This window comes from Phialemonium atrogriseum (genome assembly GCF_030411735.1).
Source record: "Phialemonium atrogriseum strain 8032-3 unplaced genomic scaffold QBC33scaffold_11, whole genome shotgun sequence".
In the NCBI taxonomy this organism is placed as follows: Eukaryota; Fungi; Ascomycota; class Sordariomycetes; order Cephalothecales; family Cephalothecaceae; genus Phialemonium; species Phialemonium atrogriseum.
The window spans coordinates 959577-983211 of NW_026848148.1; the positions used below are offsets into that span (position 1 = coordinate 959577).

A 23635-nucleotide genomic window follows, 5' to 3' on the forward strand; every position below is an offset into this window, starting at 1 on the left:
ACAAGCGTGTCGATGCGCCACCTATCGTACACCAAATTCGTCATCATCCTCGCGGAGTCGGATCGCGTCTACCACTCGACGTGGACGGTCTCGGGGGTAGGGTCAGCGGAAGCCGAACCACCCTGGGAGAGCTTCAAGAGGTGCGCTCGTTGGTTCCGGAATGTCGAGTAGTTCCCGGCGAAAATGACCTCAAGGATGCTTGCATTGCGCTTATCGGGTGATTGAGCGACGGCCACCATCTTGTTGGAAAGGAGGCGATGTGCCTCGGAGAAGAGGCCCAGGATGGTCGGCGTGTTGGAAGATCCCCCCGCGATGTCATTTCCAGGGTTGTTCGGGTCAATAATCGACAGGCGGTCTTGGTGCTTGTAGGCAAAGGCCGTGACAGCATTCTGGAGAAGAAAAGAGGGTATCTCAGTTAGAATCGGGTCCTGTCAGAGGTTGCGGGTTCGAAGACTAACCTTGGAAATGTACTTGGGAGGGTTGAGGCTAATGGCTGTAGTCCTGTAGTTGAAGCGGTTGCCATAGAGGTCAAAGAACTCCAAGAGCAGATCGCCGAGGTGATGTGCCGTGTTCATGTTGCGGCTCTGCACCTCGGGCATCATCTGCAGCATACTCACAACGAGGCAGATGACGGAGAAACCACCAATACCACCATTGACCGGCTCGTTGAGCCCCCGCATGAAGAGGAAGTGCTTGACGAGGGTAACGAGGATGGGCATGGCGGCGTACTGTTCCTTCCAGGCCATGAAGGTGTCGATGGCCTGCAATCCAGTTAAGTTCTCGAAGGACACATCCATCTTCAAACCTGTCCGCCTGTCGATGTATTTCACCAGCGGCACCTTGGCATGGAGAATGAGCTCAAATTCGTTCATGTGGGCCACTCGGTTGTGGTGCAGGAATGTCCGGAGCTTGAACAAGGCACTCTTAGTGCTATACTTGGCCCTTCCACCCTTCAGGTAGGAATCAGAACAGAGGACGAGATCCATATCTCCAGTTGGCAGGTAGAGACCAGATGGGAATGAGCCAAAGGGGTACACCTCGGCATCCCTATATGTCGAGCGGCAAAACGCTTTGAGCTGCTGGATAAGCTCCTGGCGAATACGCTGTTCGTAGTCTTGTGGTCGGACATAATCATAAAAGTCCATGATCTCCTTGTGTAGCCTATCAACTGTGAGCTGCGAGAACGGGTGGTTCGGAGTTTAGCATATCACCTACCACACACCCATACTTGCCGATCCCGAATGATCAGCCACAAGCCAGGGGCAAGGGTCTTCGCCATCCTTGATCTCCCAGTCCCAGACAAGTGAGCCGCGGACTGGCATTTTGTTGGCCTTCTTGAGTCTTGAATGAGCTGGGAGGATAATCCGGTCGTCGTGAGTACGCTTCCGCGACCCCAGTGATGAGGTGCCTATGTCTTCAGCCGCTGCTAGCTTCCTCTGCTTCGTGCCGGGCTGTGTGGCTAAAGTGGGAGCAGTGGCGGCAGTGTTGTGATGAGGCTTTTCCGGTAGATTCGCAGGTCTCGCGTCGTTTGACTTTGTATCTTGGCCTGCAAGGCGCGGTATGTTCGGCATGCGCGGGCCAGTAGGGGCTCCAAGTACTCCAGGCGCGTTGGCAGGCTTGGAGCTATCCTTCACCCCTCCGTCACTACCACTGTCACTGTCGTCAAAATCGCACGATATGAACTCGGCCGCGTCGGCAGGAACCGAGGCCTTTTGTTCCCTTGTCTGCACACGAGCGTTGCGGATGAGCTGCACGACGTCCTTCTTCTTCTGCTGTGTGGCGTCGGGGGGAGGGAGAGCCGTGTAGGGATCTGGATTTGACCACTTGGGCGCGTTGTTGTCTGAGGCAGACTGCTGCACAGAAATCCGAGTCCGCTTGGTGGAGGGTTCGTGGGACCCACTGCCCCCGTCAGACGCGCCAGACTCGTCGCCGGAAATGTCCATATCAGCCTCCCCACTATCTGACGGCTCGTCCAGCAGTCGGTACGTCGCTCCTGCATCAGCATCGTAGAACGCTTGCTCAGGCCCGGTAGAATGTGTATTTCGTAAGATAGGCCGATTAGCCGCTAAGAAGCGCAAGGATCCGAAGCCTCCTCCACCTCTTCCACCGCGAGCGTTGCGTTTGAAATTCTTTCCAGGTCGACGATCACGATAAGAGCTGCCCTCATTGGGTCGGTAACTATCGTAGGAAGAGCTATCAATGCCAGGCGGCTTCTCAACACTGAAGGTGAAATCGCCCTGGGGCGGTTGTAAAGGGGGCGGTGGCTGCGGATGTCGTGGCGGGGGCGGGGGAGGATGGGAAGGGCCATTTCGTGAAGGCCGAGAATCGCGACGTGCGTAGTCCCTATCTCGAGGGTCTTGTCGGTCATTCTGATTAGGCCGGTACGAGTCAGGTGACGGAGCGCGACCGCTGCGCGAGGGTGGTCGTGGGGGAAGCGACGAATGATAATCACGATCACGATCACGATTGCGGTCGCGGTCGCGGTCGCGGTTATGGTCGCGATCCCGATCATAACCATAATCATGATTCCGGTCATAGTCACGATCACGCTCGCGATCACGGCCGCGATCACGATTATGATAGTCTCGCGAAGGCGGGCCAGATTTCCCGCCTCTTGGCTGATATCTCGAGTCGTAAGACATCTTGGCCACGTTTGCAGGGCTGTGCCTGGTGTTGTCGCAGGGCGAAATGGATGGAAGTCTTGGGCAGGAGAGAAAAGAGGGCAGAGTTGACATCAAAGATTTTGCGGCAGGTTCCGCTAGTCCGTTTTGGTGCTAGTGGGCCGCCGACAACCTGATAGGCCGATAACCTGCTGTGAGTGCAAGTGGGCGATGAATAAGCACGGGAGTCTCCGGCGCTCACCAAACCATCTCTCTCTTCCATCACTTCCATCACTTCCGCCCCTCCCATCCCTCCCATCCCTTCCATCCCTTCCACTATGGCTTATATGCTTGCCCTATACGACAGAATTACTCTCGTACGCTGTCAAGGGATGCCAATATCAAGTTGGGGAGCTAGAACACCCTACTACTAACCTACTGAACATGTCACCTGTTGATGATATGTTGGACAAAACTAGGTAACTTCTTGGAAGAATCACAGAGGTACTTTTTATTTTTGAGCAGTTAACCCATACGATGCGATCCACCAGCTCCTCCTCCCTCCTTTTCCGACTCTTGTCTTCCCGTGTATTTTAGCTAGCGCCCTATGAGTGGCCCGAAATGGGCTTCGGCTGGTACAGTTCCTCGAGGTATTTCTCCTCCTCGTCGTCGAGGACCTTCCCGCGGGCGGAGATGGCCTCGTCGATGCGCTCGACGCTGCTGAACCCGATGATGGGGCTGCTGACCCTCTTGTTGATCCACGCCAGGGCGACGTTGCTCATGGTCCAGCCGTGCTTCTGCGCGACCTCCTGGACGCGCCCGATGATGGCCCGGTCGATCTCGCCCGTCCCGTGGCTCCCGGGCTGCGACTTCTTCTCGCCCTCGCTGCGGGCCGTCGTGCCGAACTTCTCGGGCGCGCGCGCCAGGTGGCCCCGGCACAGCGGCGCCCAGGGGACCAGGCCGACGCCCGTGTCGTTGCAGAAACGGTTCATCTCGCGCTCCTCCTCGCGGTACAGCAGGTTGTACTGGTTCTGCATGCTCACAAACTTGGTCCAGCCGTTGCGCTCGGCCACGAACTGCATGCGCGCCAGCTGCGTCGCCCACATGCTGCTCGCACCAATGTAGCGCACCTTGCCCGACTGCACCAGGTCGTGCAGCGCCTTCATCGTCTCCTCGATGGGCGTGTTGGGGTCGAAGCGGTGGATCTGCAGCAGGTCGATGTAGGGCGTGTCCAGGCGGCGGAGCGAGGCCTCGACCTGGTTGAAGATGGCCGCCCGCGACAGGCCCAACTGGTTCTGGTAGTCCTTGGACGCTTCGACCTCGGCGCGATTCGTGAAGTGCCGGATCTCGGGCCTCTCGCCGACGGCGAAAAAGCACTTCGTCATGATGATGACCTTCTCGCGCGGGATGGCGTACTTCTTCAGCGCCTTGCCGACGATCACCTCGGACGCGCCGTTGGAGTAGGCATTTGCCGTGTCCCACGTGTTGAGGCCGCTGTCGTAGGCAGCCTTCAGCAGCGGGAGCGCCTCATCCTCGCCAATCGCCCAGTCCATGACCTTGGGGTCGCCAAAGCTCATGCACCCAAAGATGGGCACCGAGATGCGCAGACCACTCTGGCCCAGCCGGCGGTACTCGCACTTGGAGGCATCGAGGGACTTCTGGAGGCTCTCTGGGATCGGCATTGTGTGTGCGGTGAAGTGGAGTGGAAAACAAATATTCAGACTGAGTTGCAACTTCAAAACAATTAACAATTCCGTGAAACCTTGAGGAACAGACAGGAGCAGGAGGGGGTAAATAACATAAATAACCCAATAACCCCCCACATGAGGAGCAAACGTCATGCGAGTTGAGGTGGGGTTAAGCGGGGTTAAATGGACCAAAACCGTAAACACCGGCAATGGCATTGTCTCCTGGACCTCCTCTCCTCCTCCTCACCCCATAGTTGCTGATAAATACGGCACTTGGCCATGGTCTCCCTCCGCCTTTATTCCATGGGTAGGTAGTCCGAGAATGGTCAAGTTCGGCACTGCAAGTTTGTCAGGATTTGATCCCCCATCTTTCCTTGGAGAGTCTATCCTTGCAGCATCCCTTCCTTGGATGTAGACACAAATGGAGCTCATCTCAGCCACCAACTCGGCATATCAAACCACGCAGAAACACGTTCAAATATATCTCAAGAGTTCGACTCAGGTCTACTATGTTGCTTGTCTAAACGGTCGTTGTTATAATTTAAGGCTATACAATAAAACTTGACATACCAATCAATCCGCCAATGGTTCCGGATTCATGCGAAAGAACCCGGGCCCCAGACCGCGATGGCAATGTGAATAGAAGAAGGAAAGAATGGTGAATCTAACGAAGGGTAATGCGGTCCAGGGGAGAAAAAAATCATGCATGCAAGTGTGACTGAACCCCCGGGTCCATATCATACAAAAAAAGAAAAGAAAAAAAAGGGCAACATCATCTCACCCACCCACCACCCCATCATGCGGTGAAGGAGACAATCTTGCTCTTGGCGCAGACGCCCTTGGCCAGGGTCTGAATGGAGCCGCTGGACAGCAGCTCCAGGACCTGCAGGTTGGCCTCGAACTCGCGGGTGATGAAGTTGCGGATCTCGATGGCGACGAGCGAGTCGAGGGCGTAGTGGGAGAGCGACCTGGTGATGTCCATCTCCTCGGCCTCGAGCATCAGCACCGCCGAGATCTTGTCGACGAGGCCCTTGCAGACCACGTCCTCGGCCTCGTCCAGCGACTTGGCCGCCTTGAGGGCCGCGTTGAACGAGACCACGGCGCTGGACAAGTCCTTGGCCGCGGCCTCCTCGGCCGCGATGCGCATCGCCTTGAACTTGGCGTCCTCGGTCCAGAACGGCCTCATGCTGGCCGTGATGCGCATGCCCGTGATCGTGTGGTTGTTGCAGGTCGCCGCCAGCTTCCCGCTGATGGCGGCGTCCAGGAGGGCCAGCACCTCGGCCTCGCAGATGGTGTCGCTGCCCAGGTTGCGGGCGACTTCGGCTGCCTTCTCCGCATCGTCGGCCAGGTAACCGGTATCCGAGACAGCAGTCAGGTCGAGGGAGGATGCGGGGAGTCCGAGGGCGAGGCGGTGCTGCACCAGGGCGTTGAGGAAGCAGTTGGCGGCACTGTAGGCGGCCTGGCCACGGTTGCCAACGGCGCCGGCGGCCGACGAGATGGCGACGAAGAAATCGAGGGGAGCAGATGCCAGGGCGTGGTGGAAGTTCCAACCGCCTTGGACCTTGCCTTCAATAACCTCGATGTACTCTCTCCAAGTCATCTTCTCGAACAGGACGTCCTGTGCAGGTCAGCATCTCGTGATCATGAAAAGAAACGGGGGGGGGAGGGGCAGGGAACCTACGCGAAGGACCATGGTTCCATGCACAACGCCTCGTACGGGAGGCAGCCCTTGCAGCCCCTCGGCCACAAGGTCATCAACCTCGGCCTTGTTCGCCACGTTGCATCGCCGTACGACAACGTTCGCCCCAACAGCGGCGAGCTCGTCGACCAACTCCTTGACCCTTCCGGTTACAGACCCGCTTCGGGAGACCAGAACAAGGTTGCGAGCTCCCTTGGCAGCCATCCACCTAGCCATGCTTCTTCCGAGGCCGCCAGTACCTCCAACTAAGATGTAGGTGGCATCTGCGTGAAGGAGATGTTTCACCTTCTTAGATGGCGTAGCCTATGAATTGGTTAGCCTGGGAGCCACGCGAATGGCGGGTTGGGTGGGGGAGAAGGTTCTTACCATGACAATATCTCCTGGTCGTGGCGTAACAACAACCTTGCCTTGGGAGCCTGCCTGCAGAGACTTGAGCGCTGTCTCGGCGTCGGAGATTGGGAACACGGCGACAGGAGTGACGGGTCGGACCTTGCCGTACGACACGAGTCTTGCAACATCAGTCACAAGGCGCTTCAACACTTTGGGCCTCTCAGCAGCAACGGCAAGCAGATCAACAGAGATCAAGCTGGCGTTGTTGTTGATGTGAGCCAATTCCAAGCCGGTCTTGGTGGCCTGGTCTCGCTTGCCGATGTCGATGAAGCGACCGAATTTGTTCAGGCACTCCCAGGACGCTCGAAGAAGCTCGCCGGTAAGCGAATTGAGAACGACGTCGACGCCCTGCCCGTTCGTGGCCTTGCGGATGCCGCTCACGAATGAGGTGCTGCGGCTGTGGAATATATGGTCCGGTGCTAGGCCGTACTCGGCCATAAGCAGCTCTTTCTTCTCAGTGCTGCTCACTGTGGCGAAAACCTCGGCTCCGATCATCTGGGCAATGCAGATGGCCGCCTGCCCGACAGACCCGGCGGCAGCGTGAATAAGAACCGTCTCGCCCTCGCCGATGCGGCCGAGCTCTACCAAACTATAGTAGGCGGTGCAATAGGCCAGGGGCAGGGACGCAGCCGTCTCAAAGGACAGGTCAGCCGGGATCTTGAACGCCTTGGCGGCAGACGTCCTAGTCCGGGTAGCGAAGGCCCCCTGCGTGAGTGCGGCAACCCTATCGCCGACTTGCAGGGCCGATACTTCGCTCCCCACAGCCAGGACCACACCGCTGGCTTCGATGCCGCAGTCGCCGATCTCGGCCTGGCCCTTTGCAGCCAGAGCATCTCTGTAGTTAAGGCCGATGGCCTTGACCTCGATCTCGACTTCGTCAGCTGCGAGTGGGGCCTCGGAGATGTTGTCGTCAACAAAGTGCAGGGTGCCGAGGGCGCCAGGAGTGGTGATCTCCATCTTCAACACCCGGTCGCCTTCCGAGAACGGCATGGTCTCGACGACTGCCGGGTTTGTCTGCCTGTGCACGAACTCGTTCATCTCAGCGTCATGGACGATGCGCGGGGTGAAGAAAGAACCGGCCCGTTCCATGAACTCGAGTTCGCTGGTAGCCGAAGAACCAGAGCCAAAAACGGCCGCGAAGACCTTGACGATGGCATCTACGGCATCCGACTCAGATAGGGGGTTTTCCGCGTCGAGGTCCAAGGTGGCGAACTTGACCGCCGTCTCTGACCGGATGGTCCTGCTGAGGCCCGTCACCATGTTGGCCTCGGGGTTCGAAGACTTGTCATAGGCGCCGCGCACAACCCAGAGGGCACCCTGAGCGGTGGTCAACATCTTCTGCAGGGACGTGAACTGGGCTTCCGAGAGGGTCGGGAGGAGGAGTTCTTGGAGCTCCGGTAGGAACACAACGAGCCTCCCGGCGACATTCAATTCCGATAGGCTTCCAACCTCGGGGAGTCTGCCAGTGGCCTGCTCGAGGGCATTGGCGATGCCCAGGGCCACCAGCTGTTGGTAGTTGGAGTCCTCGTGGACGATAGCAATCTCGACATCGGACGGAATCAGTGCTGTCTGAGATACGCCGTTGGACGTGCCGTTTGGCACGCTGCCGCTGTGCAGGGGTTCGAGGATAGGCTCCCACTCCAGTTTGTAGCAGAGCTCCCTCGCAACGTTTGCGTCCATCTGGGTCTCGCCGTCCAGGATTGGCGAGATGGTTAGGCCATCCAGCGTGATCAGAGGTTCGAGGGAGTCGCCGCCCGCCGTCACAGTGATGTCGACCAGGGCCGGTTTGGGGTTTGCGCGGGTGATTGCTCCCCGGCAGTATGCGCGGAGAAGGCTTCCGGGTTCCTTGACTACGCCGGCGACGCGAGTGGAGACGGACATGTGCTGGATCGAGGATGGAAGGTAGATGATGTCGACTGGGGTTCGCCCCGCCCCGACAATCGGCCAGTACATCTCAATCAACGACTCCAGGACCGCCGACGGTAGGATGGTGTCGGTCATGTAGCCATTGGGCATCTCCTTCGAGACATCAGTGACTAGGACGTCTCCCACTGAGCAGGTTTCGTTGGCCTTGCAGTTGTCGATCCCTTGGAACGTAGGGCCGTATTCAACTCCAAGCTCAGCCAGGGAGGCGTACATTTCGCTGGGCGAAATGCTGCTTGCTCCGGCATCCTTGATTGACGCAGTGGTGGACTGTACAAATTCCGCAGAATCGCCTGCCTGTTGCCCTCCGTCAACGTCATTAGCATCCTTTCCCTTCGTGGCAATGAGGCCGATGCAATGCTCAGTCCAACCGTTGTCGAGCGTCCACGAACAGATGCGGAACTCGTCCCAGGCGTCAGAGGAGACAAGTGTGCCTTCTTGGTGGGGGCGGAGGGTGATGGTCATCTCGAGATCCTTGTCAGGGATCACCAGGGGCTTGGTGATAGACACGTCCTTCAGCTCGAAATTGTCAAACTCCAAGGCCTTGGTCGAGGCTCGCTGAGCGGCGGCTTCAAGGGCCATGGTAACAAAACCGGACAAAGGGAATATCGTGAGGGACTGGATCTTGTGGTGCTGCAGCCACGGGAGATCGTCGAGGCGAACAATGTTTCTCCACGTCGGCTCTAGGTCGTTGGAATAGTTGGCGAGCGTTCCGATCATGTCGCTCCGTGGAGCCTCTCGGAACTTGTGCTTTTGCGTCATGCGGGACTCGAGCCAGTATTTGGACTGGTAATTCCAGGGGTATCGAGGCAGATCCGTCAACAACTGGGGATCCTTCGAAGGCTTTGGGAAGTTGATCGCCGCGAAATCGAGGGCTGCCCCTTTCGTGACGAGGCTCGCTGCAAGCTCGAGCGCAGTTTGCACCGCGTCCTTCTTCCTAGCAAGCGCAGAGGCATACGGTATCTTGGGCGCATTGCCACCGACGGCCTTGAGAATCTGCTTGATGGGCCCTTGAAGAGCGGAATGCGGGCCGATCTCGATGAGCATGTTGACGCCTGTCGCATGCTCTCCGTCCGGCTCGAGCATGCTCTGAAGTGCCTCGGAGAACCGGACGGGGCATGTGAGATTGTCGACCCAGTAATTTGGCTGCAGCTCGGTCCCTTCTACTCTGTTGCCATAGAGGGAGGAGTGGAACTTCACATTGGTCTGAAGCGGAGCATCGAGCTTTGCAATCGACGCCCGGTACTCCTTGGCAACCAGATTCATGTGATGCGAATGGTAGGCAACGTCGACCATCAGCCGGCGGTTGAACATCTGCTTTTCCTCGGCTAACTTCTCAAGCTCAGCAATAGCAGGCTCGTCTCCAGAAATGGTCAGACTGGAAGGACTGTTGAAGCAGGCAATCCTGGCTTCCTTTGCGGTCAGGCTTTCGATGAGCGGAGAGACCTCTTCCTTGGTGCCACCAATAGCCATCATGCGGCCTTGGAGGTCTGGGAACTTCTTTTTCAGGATCGGGATGAGTCTGCCCCGGTGGTAGGCAACAGCCATGGCGGCCTCGAAAGTGATGATTCCGGCGGCGTAAGCAGCTCCGATTTCGCCACTGGAGTGTCCAGCCACGGCGGTAGGGTGGATGCCCCACGACTGTATGAGGTCGACCAAGGCTACTTGGATGGCCGTGCAGGATGGCTGACTGATGTGGGCCTCGTTGACCTTGGATGTCTCGGCATCCCTCCCGAGCTCCTCTGTTAATCGCGTAGGTTAGTTATCGACTGTGATCATAGGCAAAACGGACGGAGGGATGGATGGAGGGAGGGAGGGAGGGAGGGAGCATTAGTGCCGTACCGATAAGCGACCATTCTGCGCCAAGGTCTTTCAGACACCGGTCGGCGCGGTCAAGGCTGTCCGTGAAAACGGGGTATTGGTCATAGAGCTCGCGGCCCATGGCATTCCACTGAGCACCCTGGCCAGTAAAGATGAAGCCTAGTCTCAGAGGACTCATGTCCTTCCCTGGCACAAGCTTTTCACCGTTCATCTCCTGAATGAGCTCGAACGAGTTCAGGGCTGCGATGGCGACCCTCCACTGCAGATGAGACCGCCGCTGACCGAGGGTGTAGGCAATGTTGCTCATCAGATCCATCTGGAAGATTTCAGGTCGCTGCTCGAGGTAGACGACGATATCCTTCATGAGCTGGGACAGTGCTGTCTTGTCGTTGGCAGTCAGCACGTACAGCTTGCGTCCTTGCGAGGCCGCCTTCTCGGGAGGTGGAGTTTCGTCGCCTGGGCCCGGCGCTCGCTGGCCACGGAAGGGCGAGGCCTCGAGGACGACGTGGCCGTTGGTGCCTCCGAACCCGAAGTTGTTGACACTGACGTATTTCTTATTCCGGGGCCACGGTCGCTGCCCCGTGGGGACCTTGAAGTGCCATTCCTTCCATGGGATTTTGGGGTTCGGTTGCTTGAAGTCGTAGTTGGGGAGGATGAAGCCCCGCTCGAGCATCAGTGCCGCTTTGATGACCGCGACAATGCCTGACAGAGTGTTAGTTCCCTTGCCTGCAGTGCACGCACACGCATGGGTATATGGGTAAGCATATGTAGTCTGGCTAACCTGAAGCACCCTCCAAATGGCCGATATTAGACTTGACCGAGCCCAGGAAGAGCGGGTCTCTCGCTGTCCGACCTTTGCCCAGGTAGTTGTGAATGGCGGTGGCCTCGATGGGGTCACCAACACGGGTGCCGGTGCCGTGGGCCTCGACAAACCCACAATCGGCAGGGTTCAAGCCCGCATTTCCATATACCTGACGCATGAGCGCCTCTGTTCGTCGAGTCAGCATATACATTTCCAGTGAATGACGAGCTGTAACATGAGCGGTAACAGACCTTGGGCTTCCCCGCTCGGCATCGTGATGCCAGGCGTCTTGCCGTCCTGGTTGATACCGCTGGCGGCAATAACAGCTCGGATTGGGTCATTGTCCCTAATAGCCTGGTCCAGTGGCTTCAGGACAATCATGCCGCAGCCTTCTCCACGGCCAAAACCGGTGCCTCTATCGTCGAAAGAAATGGATCGGCCAGAATCCGAAAGCAATCTACAGGTAGGTTAGCGGCTGCCGGTGAGGGCCAACCCCACAGGGCTCAACGAAAGGCCTGGCTGATATTGCGGACATACCTGCAGGTTGAGAAGGAAATCCAGAACTCCGGTAGCATGTTGAGATGGCAGCCTCCGACCAGGGCAGTGCTGGATTCCCCGGTGCGTATGCTCTGGCAAGCCAGGTGCAATGCGACCATGCTAGACGAGCATGCAGTGTCTGAAGTGAAACTAGGACCCCTCAGGTCGAAGAAATGCGAAATCCGGTTGGACTGCATCGCGTAGGCGCACCCTGTGTTTGGTAAGCAGCTGCGAGCCATATAAGTGGGAACCCGGGGAGGGGGGGCAGACTAACCTGTTGCTTGATGCATGGGGATGGCATCAGAGTCTCGAAAGAGGTGTGACTCGTACTCCGGGAAGGAACCGCCAACGAAGACTCCCACATCCTTGCCCACGATGGTGTGCTTCGGAATACCGGCACTCTCAAGAGCCTCGAAAGTGCATTCGAGCAGGAGACGCTGCTGGGGGTCCATGGAGATGGCCTCCTTCTCAGTGAGGCCAAAGAACGGAGCGTCGAAAGCAGCAAGGTCGACATTGAGGAAGTTACCGCCAACAGCGTTCTGGCAGCCGCCCTTCCCGGCGTTGGGGTGGTAGAAGCTGCTGTTGTTGAATCGCTCCTTGGGGATTTCAGACCAGCCAGTGCGAGCCCGAGTGCAGAGCTCCCAGAACTCGGTAGGCGTTGCGACGCTGCCTGGAAGGCGGCAGGCCATGCCAACAATGGCAATCGGCATCGGCTTCTGAGGCGGCGGAGGCGAGGCATGGTGGCCGTTGGCATTGCCGTTGGCATTGCCGTTGGTATTGCCGTTGGCATGGCCATTCGCATGGCCATTGGTATGGCCATTCGAGTATCCATTGGCGCCATTGACGCCATTTGCGTGGCCGTTGGCGAACCCATTGGTCGCGCCGTTCACGGTGCGGCCGTTAGCGTGCCCATTGGCGTGGCCATTGGTGAGCCCGTTCGTAGCACCATCGCGATGGCCGTTGGAGAGACCATTGGAGAGACCGTTGGAGAGACCATTGGAGACACCGTTGGAGAGACCGTTAAAGTACCCATTCACTCCATTCCCATTGGGACTGCTGTTGTCCGGGGTGACGGCAATGGGTGCCATTGCGAAGGGGCCCTGTTGCAACGACCTTGGTCAAGACTTTCTTTCAGGTCTTCAAGCTGAGTTTTGCGGCAGCTCGCAGGTGCCTTGCAATACTCGGCAGATCCGAGATCAAGTCGACATCGGGAGGGCTAGAAAGATCGAGTGAGTCGCGCGGGCTGGGCATCGAGAAATGTGACCTTACCCAACGGCTTATATCATATATGCCGAGACGAGAGAAAGTGCGAGCAGATGCAAGGACCGGCCGAACCCACGTCGGAACGGATGAAATGACAGACAAGCGAAAGGGAAAAAATGATAAGCGTTGTTACAGCCATCCCGTCGGCCGCAGAGAATATGCCATGTAACGATGTAGCTGTATCCTTTCTTACCGGGCCATGACGCGTCTGCAACGAAGGCCGAGCATCGTTGCTGGTATATTGTTCGGGCCCACAGGGGCAATTATTAACAATATCCCTTATTGTGATGGCTGGCCATGCTCGTCTGGTTGGGGGGTCGGATGGGGACCGCATGCTATGTCCGGAAGCTTTGCAACCCCTTCCAGATTCACACCATCAGATAGGGAGCTCGATCCGAAAGTCAGCCTGCGGCCACAGCCAGAGAGCCGCGGTGCACCCCACGCCGTGCATGCGCCGTGCCAGCAATGCAAAGCCCGGGCGAAATCCATCTGGTCATCTCGATAGAGTTAGACGGGGGTCGATCCAACCAGGCATAACGGCCACATGTCCCACGGTGGGTGCGATCAGCGTCGGCTAATGTCGTTCGATAGTGGCCTCTTTCTCTGTGCCTGAGAATCCGTGCCCATCTTCGTAAGTTCCTCGGAACAGGACATATCGGGGGAAGGAGGTTGAGGGCGATGTAGCACAAGATTGCTGCCGGCCGGGAAAAGTGGATGTGTCAGGTATCGATAACGGGCGGGCCGGCGCAGGGGGCGGTTATCGATAGCGGCTAATTAGCCCCCCAATCGAACCCTATCGATCGCTATCGGTACTTTTGACGCGAACGACCGGCTAGCTCGGGGTACTTGGGTGGGGCTCTGCGGGGCCGGCGCTTTCGCCTGACAGAGGAACGTTCCTTGATCCTTAAAAGGGGACATATCGCCCGCAATCTATCTCAAATGGCCGACGGAAAGGCGAGCACAAAAGAACATCTAACCCCCGGCAGCACGGAACAATCAGAGCACGGGTGTGGCCACCTTGGACAAAGTTAAGCTTTTCTGCAATGTACAATCCTGGGTCCGCCTGGGACACAGGATATTACCACGGCGGGGCGGCCGTCCGTCCGGCAAAAGAGCGTAACGAGTCAACGGCTCCTTGTATGGTGGGACGCCGCCAGGCAAGAGAGGCGAGAGAGGCGAGAGAGGCTATCTGCCTACCGGTACGTCACTACTACTATGTACACCTTCTCCCACTCTAAATACTTCCGAGCTCGGTGCCAGGGCATTGTTAACCACCACGAACAAAGGATGCCACAACTGGCAATCCGTAATTGCTTTCTCATCTATCCCAGACGGGCCAAACCACCATTCCAGAAGCGCCATCTATGCCTACCACCTATCTTCTCGTATGTTCTCTCACTCTCTGTGCGTCCCTCTCCTCCATCTCAGCCGAGCATTTCTCCCCCCACCCTTCCGTCTTTCTTCAATCCAACGAACGACCGCCAGGAAACCCTGCACCACCGACGAACAGCCTCCGCGGTCGGTTGGAGGTCTGCTTTAACAAAATTTTGTCCCGGTTAAAGACGAAGCTGCCAGAATACTCTCGTCGCCCATTTCCCAGGGTCAACTCCATGCGGCGGGGCTGCCCGTCTGGGAAGGGGAGACGCGGAACTGGGACGTCCAGGCCTGGGTAATGCCAAGCCCTCGAACTTATCAACATGTTCCGTTCAATTTGCCGCTGAGCGGGATCAAATAAGTCGCTAAAGCTTAAGTGACGCGTCGCCTGTTCGCCATCGTGGCTTCTCTCCGTCGCCCTGGCTGTCGTCAGCTGTATTGATAGCACCCAGCGCCATCTCAGCCAACGTTACGTTCTAGACTCGTTCCATGGAATCCTGTGGTCGATAGGGCTCAGCCGCTGTCATATCTACCCCGAGTCGCTTCAGCTGAGATCGCGTCACCCTGCACAAGCATATCCACCCGCTCACACACACGCTCACACACACACTCTCACACACACACGCACCTGGCTCTAGTGCCCGACGTATAAGCGAGCATCAAGGGTTCGCCAAACGGCCAGCGCCACAGATAGCAACCCGTCGCAAAGCAAGCACACCTCTGCATACTTCGGTCAACATGAGGTTCCTCTGTCTCCCCGGCGCCTACGGGAGCTCGGATGTGAGTTCCCTTACTTGGGTGGCAGCTGTGTTTTGTTGTGGACTCTTTTCGCTAAATGTTCGAGGCAGAAATTCCAGGTCCAGCTAGCCCCGATCGTGAAAGAGTTGACAGAGGATGGCTCTGCCACCTTCCACTTCATCCACGGGCCTTGCAAGGCGGTGCCTCCCGAGGGGTTCGAGGAGTACTTCGGAAAGCCGCCATACTTCCGCTTCATGGAGCCGGATGAGGATGTGGAGAATACAGAGGAAGACGACGTCTTGGCTCGGATCAGGGACTTCCCCGACTGCGAGACGCCCGAGGACACGATGCGCGAGCTGATGAGGGAAGGCATCGCGACCTCCCACAGGAGCACCCACAACGCGCTCAAGTATCTCGTCAAGATCATAGAGGAGCGAGGGCCGTTTGAAGGCATTATCGGGTATTCCGAGGGGGCCACCATGGCCGCCACTCTGCTCCTTCTGGAGCAGAGACGCTCTCGAAGGAAGGGAACAGAACTCATGTTCAAGTACGCCATCTTCTTCGCCGGGTGGCCTCCAGTTGACCCGGAGACGCATGCCATGATCCTCGCCGATGATTCTTATGACTTGATTGAAATCCCGACATGCCACATCAGTAAGTCCAGTCTCATATCCTACAAATGTGCGTTCCGTCTGCTCACGCCTGGGTCCGACAGTCGGCTCACTGGATCCCTACGTTCACGGCTCGCTGGCCTTGTACAACGTCTGTGACCAGGATACGGCCTACCTGTTTGATCACGCCAAAGGCCACACCCTACCCCGAGACAAGGATACGGTCAAGGAGTTGGGGAATGTGGTCCGGGAGGCCATGGTAACCTACAATATTAAATGACGTGTGCCGAGGGATACTCAAACTTTGTTTTCCACGCGAGGGTGTCAGTCTGCAGTTCTAGTCTTATCAGCAATGGCAGGGTATGATGCATATCTCAATCTGCTCTGATTGGGACAGAGCTGTGCCGCTTTGGCCCAACGCTAGAACTGCATTCTGTACATATCGATGTTTCTGGAACGGGAAATTGACGTCTTTTTGTTTTATGGTGGGGGTTGCGAAAGAGGGGGGGATGAATAAACGAGCGCGAACGGAGAAAAAGATAAAAAGAAAAAACAAAGACATAAAACAGGAGCAAATACGCGAGAGCCCCAAACACGCAGGCAGGACTTGAAGCTACGTTACTTGGCCTGTCTCATTCTAGCAAGTTCAGCCGGTGACCAAGGGAGATAGACGCAAGGGGTTGGATGGGACGAGATCCAAATTATCCCTGACCGACTTCAATCTAGGGTCTTGCGTAATCTGGAAAATCGGGCAAATGCCACAGGACAGAGCAGACCAGTCCAGACCAGAGATCCTTCTCTGGGAGGGGAGCGGAACGAATGTCGAGACATGAGCAAGGGGAGCTCGCTGACGAGTCTGTGTGTCATGGCCTCAATCTCAATGCAGCCATTCTACGGCGGCGGTCCGGAAGCCGATATCGTGATCAGTTGCAGTTGAATCAGGCCCGAAGAGGGGAATCAACTTGCTCGACCATGCCACCTGGCGGAAGGGCGAGAGGGAAGCACACCTGGCGAGGGACGACACACCGGCCTAGCCAGATAAGATGTTCGTTGCCTTACCCGGGCGCGTAGGAGCGGGCCGGCGATATAGGTGGGACGGTGAGATGGATATTGGATATTGCAACTACGCGGACAGATGGGACCAATATGGAGGTCGGAAGGGATGGAAGATAGGAAGCTGCTGGGTATTGGTAAGCTTTTTTTTTTTTTTTTTTTTTTTTTTCCCTCCCTGCCCTGCAGTTAGGACCTCAATGTGTCGTGGCTGCTGCTGAATCGGGCTGAGAGGGGCCCCAGCCTCCCTGTCAGGCACCGGATTGATCCAGTCCCGACGTCATACCTGCAGTAGGCAGGGATAGATGGGTTACACTTAGGTAGATAGAGAGAGAAGAGCTTGGCAGGTACCTAGTATTTTAAGCCCATGTCCCCCAGCCGGGAGCTCCCACGAGGTTGCTCACCCAAGATTAGGTACCACTTTTGGCTCCATACTACCTTAGGTAGGTCGAAAGTGTGGTCGTCAGCTTTTGGGTGCCCGTGCATGTCCCTGTCCCTGTGCCTGTGCCTGTGCCCCTGCATGTGCCTGTGCCTGGAGCAGGCATGTGGTTTAATGGCCAATATCCGCGCATCGGCAAGCAAGAGCGGCAAGCGATGCAAGCGAACGATCGGCAGGGTATTTAGGTAAATAAATAAGGTGCCGACTCCACCCAGCCTGTTAACTGCCGGGCGGCTGTCTTGGCTCTCGTCTTGGCTGTCCCAAAACGTGTCCTGCATGAATCATCTCTCTTGTCCCATTTTCATTTTCTCTTTTTCCGAGGAGCCAATCGCACCCGCAGCACCACACCCATTGGATATTAATGGGTGGGGCTTCGAGAACTCTGTGAAGAATATACTATGGTATATATCATAGTATCAGCTCGTATATATGTTACCAGCTTAAACTATGCAGGTCCATAATATCCAGCAGAGTCCCTCCGTGTCTTCTTGCCCCCTCTTACCTTACCCTACCCCCCCCCCCCTCCTGCCCATGTCCCCACATGTCACCACCAACCAGCCATGAAATGACGTGCGGTGCAGCACACTCTAGATATGAGCATTGGTTACGATAGCGTAATAACCAACCGTTGGGGCAGATTGCCCATAGATTGCCTGTTCATTTGTCCAGCTTGGGTCCTTGTGGACGTCGTAAGCCGCGTGTCTGTTCTGGGCGTCCTCGTTTTCCCGGCCGATTGTGAAATCGAACATTCTCGGCCCTTGATACTCACTGAGAAGAATAATGGTATCATGATGTAGTCCCTTAGACGCAATCCTCCCAAGCACGCTCACTCGCGTATGCCATTCACAGTCTGCTCCATCACAGTCGTCTGCTCCATCACGTTCTGCTTCATGTAGGTGGTGTGCTCCCGCAGGGCTTGGTCTACCCACCACTCTCACATTCCTTAGCTTGCAGCTCTGCCCACGCCTGTGAATTCCCAGCAAGACTTTCGTCCGGACCTACCCGGATCCTGCTCACCTGGTTCCCTTCCAAGATAACCCACATATCTCCAGAATCCTGAACGCTGCTATGGCACTCTTGGATCTATCTTTGTGGTGAAGGCCCTTGACTGGCACCCAGATCCCCTACCGGGCTCCGCCGTTCTTGCCTTTCATTCTTTCCCGGGTTGGCCACCGCTGTATGGTTACTAGTGTTCCAGCAGAACCGGCGCACGCCATGGATACCTCGCTCGACGTGACGGAGAAGGCTGTTGGCCAGACTCCTCCTTCCCGTCCCCCTCCGCCCGCTCCCGCTACCTCGGGGCATGTAATGTCACCAGCCGTGAGTGTCGCTGGAACTGGGAAAGCCGCAACGCCGTCACCATCACTGCCCGGGAACCGCCCCCAGGGTCAAGCAGCCGCAACATCACCGGCGCAAGGCAAGAAAGCCACCACCAAGAACCCTTACGGCATAAAGCCAAACTACAAGACTGCCGCCAGGGACTTTTGGGTACGTCGCACTCCTCGCTCGCTCGCTCGCTCTCGATGCTCAGCTCAACTGACTCTCCCTGCAGAGGATATTTTCTTTTTCATCATGGCTAGACAGGCTCCTTCTTGCCGTTGGTATCGTCGGTGCTCTTGGCGCCGGCGTCACCATGCCGATGATGACTATCATCTTCGGTACGTGTTATCATAATCGCACGCCATCGTAATCCATAGTTCCCTACAGCTAACACCCCGTCAGGTCGTATGATCGCTTCTTTCACCAAGTATTACAAGTATGAGGCTGTTGAGTCCGCGAGCACTTTCTTTAGGGAGAGTATCAACGAATGCTCGTGAGTAAACCCCTTTCCCGTCACTACCCAGGCCATTATAAATGCCAACCCCCTAGCGCCTGACTCCTGCTAACCCGCTGCAGTTTGTTCCTGACATACCTCTTCATCGCCAAGGTTGGCCTTAGCTATATGGCCAATGTATGCAAGCCCCCTCTTTTCCCCTGAGATGAATACCATACCGCTGACACGTGACACACAGCTTGGCTTCAGGATGTCAAGCCTACGCATATCGGCTGCGATGAGGCTAGAGTACATGAAATGTCTCTTCCGCCAGCCCATCTCAACTCTTGATGCGCTCCCACCCGGTCAGACGGCGGCCATCATCACCATCACGGCCAGTGTCTTGCAGGCAGGGATATCCGAGAAGCTCGCCCAGCTCCTCCAGTCCATCTCGCTCGTCGTCTCGGCACTGGTGATAGCATTCATCCACAGCTGGAACCTGACCCTGGTAACAAGCTGCGGCCTGATCTTCATCGTCGGCGTCTATGCCTCCACAACCCCGTTCCTGGTCAAGCTGCTGGGCCAGGTGCAGCACGCGGACATCCAGGCCTCGGTCGTCGCGAACGAGACCTTCAATTCCATCCGCATGGTGGCCGCCTGCGGGGCCGAGGCCAAGATGGAGAAGAGATATGCCGGCTGGGTTAACGAGTCGCGGCACAGGGGGATGAAAATGCCGCGGTTGATCGCTGTACAGCAGGCGCCTGGTAAGTTTCCCCCCCCACCCTCCCCGCCGCCGCCCCCTTCCCGGTCGTCCTGTAGGGAAACAATTAGGATTAGGTGCTGATGTAGCCTGCAGTGTTTTTTGCCATCTACGGGTTCGTATTCATGCCATCCATATCGCCGAGTGACCAACAACCAGCTAACCGTCCTGCAGCACCTTCGCGCTCTCTTTCTGGTACTCTTTCAAGATGTACATGGAGGGGAAGATCACCAGTCCCGAAACCTTGATTGTGTAAGACCCCTATTCACGTACCGCCCACACATCCCCCCCTATTAACGCAGCTGCAGCGTTCTCATGTGCGTCATGTTGATGACAACTGCCATCGGAGGCGTGTCAGCGCCCCTCTCTTCCGCCTCTCGCGCGGCCGGGGCGGCCACCATCTTCTACACCATCATCGACGCGCCCACGCCAAAGCTGGGTGGCGTCAAGGAACCCGAGGTGTCCGCCACGGAGGATATTATCTTCCATAATATCAACTTTGCGTACCCGACCAGGCCGTTCATCAAGGTCCTCAACTTCTTGAACCTGCGCTTCCCTGCCGGGAAGATCACGGCTATAGTTGGTCCGTCGGGCTCTGGGAAGAGCACCATTGTTGGGTTGCTGGAGCGGTGGTACGAGCTTGATAAGGGGGTTCATGGCAAAGCCATGGTGCGTTATGATGTGATACCCCTTTCTTCTTCTCTCTCCGTGATTGCTGACTCGAGGCGAGTTCTTAGTTTCTACGAAATGGCTCAATCACCATCGGGGGGCGACACCTCAAAGAGATCGATCTCAAGTGGTGGAGGTCCCAGATCGGCCTCGTGCAACAAGAGCCCTTCCTTTTCAACACCACCATCTATAAGAATGTCGAGCACGGCCTGGTCGGCACCGAGTGGGAAGATGCGCGACCTGAGAAGAAGAAGGAGCTTGTGGAGCAGGCCTGCCGAGAGGCGTTTGCGGACGAGTTCATCGACCGTCTGCCCGAGGTGAGTGGCCTGTGTAGCTCCTGCATCCTTCCCCAGCAGCAGCTCCGCTGACATCAGATCCAGGGTTATGACACTGTCGTTGGAGATGCCGGCATCAAGCTCAGTGGGGGCCAGCGGCAGCGACTAGCCATTGCGAGGAGTATCGTCAAGCGACCAAAAATATTGATACTCGACGAAGCGACCAGCAGCATCGATGTGCGGAGCGAGCTGATGGTCCAGGCCGCGCTGGACAAAGTATCCAAGGACAGGACGACCATTACCATCGCGCATCGCCTCTCGACCATTAAGAAGGCGGACAACATCCTCGTCCTGCGCAAGGGACAGGTCGTTCAACAGGGCACTCACGAGTCCCTGATGGCGAACGAGGGGGGCCCATATTGGACTCTTGCAACCGCTCAACAACTTATGACGGGCTCGGAGGAGGAGGAGGAGGACGTCCCAGCCGCGCGTTCTGATCTGTCTGAGAAGAAAAGCTGGGATGTTATCGAGACGAAAGAGAACGCTTCCGGGGACACAAGCACAATGGATACTGCCGAGTCAGTGACAGTCAAGGCAAAGCCGATGGGCCTCATTGGGAGTTTTGCGCTCCTTCTTCGCGAACAGAAGGCCCGCTGGCCCTGGTACTTGCTTCTTTTTATTGGGACGATTGGTGGAGGAGGTAGGACTGACCTTTCTCACCCCCTGTTTTTCTTCCCCCTTTTTCAAGCCACCCTATCTGCCACCGTTGAAATAGTTAACACCCAAACAGCAACTGCGCCTCTCCATGCGTACCTATTTGCCCACCTCCTGACTCTGTTTCGGATTTGGGGCGAGGAGCTCTTGTATATGTCGAGGTTCTGGTGCCTGATGTTTGCCATGTTAGCCATCATGGTTGGTCTCAGCTACTTCGCCATGGGTTGGTCGGCAACAACCCTCGCAATCGTGAGTGCCCCTGCCTTCCGAGCCGCTGAGCTGTGCTTTCTAGTAGCAACAACGTTCTAACGAGTGCACCAGAACATAACACGCGCATATCGACGGGAATATTTCCACAACATGCTCTTCAAGTCCGTTGCCTTCTTCGACGCGGACGCACATTCCGTCGGCGCTCTGACCGCGCAGCTCGCAACGGACCCGACCCAGCTGCAGCAGTTGCTGGGCATGAACATGGCGTCTGTCATCATCTCCATCTTCAGCGTCACCGGCTGCCTAATCCTCGCCTTCTACTTCGGCTGGAAGCTGGCAGCCGTGGCGCTGTGCTCGTCGATGCCCCTCATCATCGCCGCGGCCTTTTTCCGGATTCGCTACGAGGCCCGTTCTGAGAAGATGAACAACAAGGTCTTCGCCGAGAGCGCCAAGTTCGCGACGGAATCAATCGGGGCCTCCAGGACCGTCGCAGCTCTCACCCTCGAGGACACAATCTGCGGTCGGTATGATCTGCTCCTGAAGACGCACATCAGGAAGGCGTTCTCTCAGGCAAGCGTGTCGAGCCTCCTATATGCACTGAGCGATAGTGTGGCCCTGCTTTGCATGGCTTTTGTGCTCTGGTAAGCTTCTCACCGGATCGACGCACTGTCTCTTGACGGATGACTTGCTAAAACATCTGTCTCTTCAGGTACGGTGGTGGCTTAATGCTGAAGCAGGAGTATTCGCCTTTCCAGTACCTGGTAGTCTATGTCGCTGTGATGCAGGTATGTATTCAACGAAATCGAGAAGTAGGGATGACGCTCACTGAACTTGTTAGGGAGGAGTAGGTGCAGGACAGTGGCTGAGCAATGGCCCGAGTAAGTCCTCTAGCTGCCCCTTTTTGCTGTGCCTATCTTGTACAAGGACTGACCTGAGTCTGTCAAGACATTGCAAAGGCATCAGTCGCTGCAGGGCGCATCATCGACATGAGGACCAAGGATCGCAACGAGGGGCGACTTATTTCCTTGGACCTTGGGAATATCGGGGACAACGACAAAGGTGTCAAGATCCAGATGCAAAACGTCTGGTTCAGGTACCCCACGAGAGATGCGCCCATTCTGAACGGCTTGGATTTAACCGTAAGCGATACACCGTAGGGATCCTACAATTACATGGGCTGGTCTGACAACAATGAATAGATTGAGAAGGGGCAGTTCGCCGCCATTGTGGGGCCGTCAGGTATGTTTTGCACGCCTGCGAGTCCGCCATCAAGCAGCTAACCCCTTTTCCCTACAGGCTCCGGGAAAACGACGGTCATTTCTCTCCTCGAAAGGTAAGCCCGTCGTCCAAAAAGTATCATCTCACGTTACCGCTCTGCTAACATGTTCGTCAGGTTCTACACGCCCAAATTTGGAAATATCCTTTACAACGGCTCCGATATCTCCTACCTCTCCCTCGGCCACTATCGCAGAGAGATCTCGCTCGTTTCCCAGGAGCCGAGTCTACTCAACGGGACTATAAGGGAGAACATCATCCTGGGCGTTGACGAGAACCTCGTCACCGACGAGGATGTCGACCAAGCATGTCGGGACGCAGGAATCCATGATTTCATTTCTTCCCTCCCCGAAGGATACAACACCCAGGTGGGGACCAAAGGCGTCGCCTTGTCGGGTGGGCAGAAGCAGCGCTTGTCAATAGCAAGGGCCATGATCCGGAATCCCCGGCTTCTCTTGCTGGACGAGGCCACGTCGAATCTGGATGCCCAGACCGAGAAGGCGGTCCAGGCCGTGTTTGAGGCGAACAAGAAGAACAGGACCATGATAGTTGTGGCACATCGCCTGGCCACTGTCCAGAATGCCGATGTCATATTCGTCCTCGGGGATGGGCGGGTCGTGGAGAAGGGGGATCATGCGTCGCTGCTGAAGAAAAAGGGGCTCTACTATCAAATGGTAAGTCTGACTCGTGGGAAGGTTGCGAGTCATCACCAGCTAATCAATCGTTTATAGTGTCAATCCCAAGCACTCGACCGATAGCGAGGCCGTTGTAATGGGAGATCAGACCAGATACGTAGCGCCAACAACTAATGATATTTTATTTTATTTTCTCCCCTGTCTTGTGGTGCAGCTCTGGGCTAGGAAGGTCCAACTCGGGTTCCAAAAAATATAGACCGTGCAAGTTTCTGATGTTAGTTAAATACCTGCATTATAGATGGGGAGACAGGAAAAAAGAATCGCTCTGTTACTTCCCGTGATAATAAGCAACTGAGTCAAAACTGGTGAGGAAATAATTACCGAATGTTTGTCGATGTATTAGAAGGAC

The 23635-nt window shown here is 56.4% G+C and overlaps 6 protein-coding genes across 6 annotated transcripts; 2 read left to right on the forward strand and 4 right to left on the reverse strand.

The window, feature by feature from the left end:
- Positions 1 to 68: 68 nt before the first annotated feature.
- QBC33DRAFT_558748 (uncharacterized protein) lies at positions 69 to 2642 on the reverse strand (the record flags this gene model as incomplete). The annotated part of the gene is made up of 3 exons (XM_060429908.1): positions 69 to 389; positions 459 to 1161; positions 1216 to 2642. The coding sequence occupies 3 exons, from the start codon at positions 2640 to 2642 to the stop codon at positions 69 to 71; spliced, it is 2451 nt and encodes an 816-aa protein (XP_060284144.1).
- Positions 2643 to 3084: 442 nt separating this feature from the next.
- On the reverse strand, positions 3085 to 4366 carry QBC33DRAFT_537787 (aldo/keto reductase). The gene has a single exon (XM_060427820.1). It carries the CDS (start codon positions 4280 to 4282, stop codon positions 3206 to 3208), a length of 1077 nt encoding a protein of 358 aa, XP_060284145.1. The 5' UTR covers positions 4283 to 4366; the 3' UTR covers positions 3085 to 3205.
- A 718-nt stretch (positions 4367 to 5084) lies between these two features.
- Positions 5085 to 12548, reverse strand: QBC33DRAFT_450982 (polyketide synthase; the record flags this gene model as incomplete). The annotated part of the gene is made up of 8 exons (XM_060424588.1): positions 5085 to 5906; positions 5970 to 6290; positions 6354 to 10042; positions 10143 to 10823; positions 10903 to 11109; positions 11175 to 11380; positions 11461 to 11671; positions 11735 to 12548. The coding sequence occupies 8 exons, from the start codon at positions 12546 to 12548 to the stop codon at positions 5085 to 5087; spliced, it is 6951 nt and encodes a 2316-aa protein (XP_060284146.1).
- Positions 12549 to 14616: 2068 nt separating this feature from the next.
- Positions 14617 to 15759, forward strand: QBC33DRAFT_62476 (serine hydrolase FSH). The gene is made up of 3 exons (XM_060432937.1): positions 14617 to 14877; positions 14946 to 15489; positions 15551 to 15759. The coding sequence occupies exons 1-3, from the start codon at positions 14836 to 14838 to the stop codon at positions 15724 to 15726; spliced, it is 762 nt and encodes a 253-aa protein (XP_060284147.1). The 5' UTR covers positions 14617 to 14835; the 3' UTR covers positions 15727 to 15759.
- On the reverse strand, positions 15760 to 16137 carry QBC33DRAFT_62441 (uncharacterized protein). The gene has a single exon (XM_060432936.1). It carries the CDS (start codon positions 16006 to 16008, stop codon positions 15793 to 15795), a length of 216 nt encoding a protein of 71 aa, XP_060284148.1. The 5' UTR covers positions 16009 to 16137; the 3' UTR covers positions 15760 to 15792.
- Positions 16138 to 18550: 2413 nt separating this feature from the next.
- On the forward strand, positions 18551 to 23349 carry QBC33DRAFT_491472 (ABC transporter-like protein; the record flags this gene model as incomplete). Its single annotated transcript, XM_060425472.1, has 18 exons — positions 18551 to 18593; positions 18658 to 18748; positions 18832 to 18886; positions 18948 to 19452; positions 19545 to 19563; positions 19623 to 19700; positions 19757 to 20117; positions 20186 to 20434; positions 20498 to 21092; positions 21183 to 21355; positions 21428 to 21957; positions 22026 to 22101; positions 22155 to 22194; positions 22262 to 22455; positions 22516 to 22555; positions 22613 to 22649; positions 22710 to 23265; positions 23323 to 23349. The coding sequence occupies exons 1-18, from the start codon at positions 18569 to 18571 to the stop codon at positions 23347 to 23349; spliced, it is 3651 nt and encodes a 1216-aa protein (XP_060284149.1). The 5' UTR covers positions 18551 to 18568.
- Between the last annotated feature and the right edge of the window lie 286 nt (positions 23350 to 23635).

Excerpts from the sequence above, each read along its gene's own strand:
- QBC33DRAFT_62476 (XM_060432937.1), top strand. The coding sequence starts at position 14,836 with ATGAGGTTCCTCTGTCTCCCCGGCGCCTACGGGAGCTCGGAT. Across the intron at positions 14,878-14,945 it reads GCGCCTACGGGAGCTCGGAT|AAATTCCAGGTCCAGCTAGC; the intron begins GTGAGTTCCCTT and ends TGTTCGAGGCAG. Across the intron at positions 15,490-15,550 it reads AATCCCGACATGCCACATCA|TCGGCTCACTGGATCCCTAC; the intron begins GTAAGTCCAGTC and ends TGGGTCCGACAG.
- QBC33DRAFT_537787 (XM_060427820.1), bottom strand. The coding sequence starts at position 4,282 with ATGCCGATCCCAGAGAGCCTCCAGAAGTCCCTCGATGCCTCCAAGTGC.
- QBC33DRAFT_62441 (XM_060432936.1), bottom strand. The coding sequence starts at position 16,008 with ATGTCTTTGTTTTTTCTTTTTATCTTTTTCTCCGTTCGCGCTCGTTTA.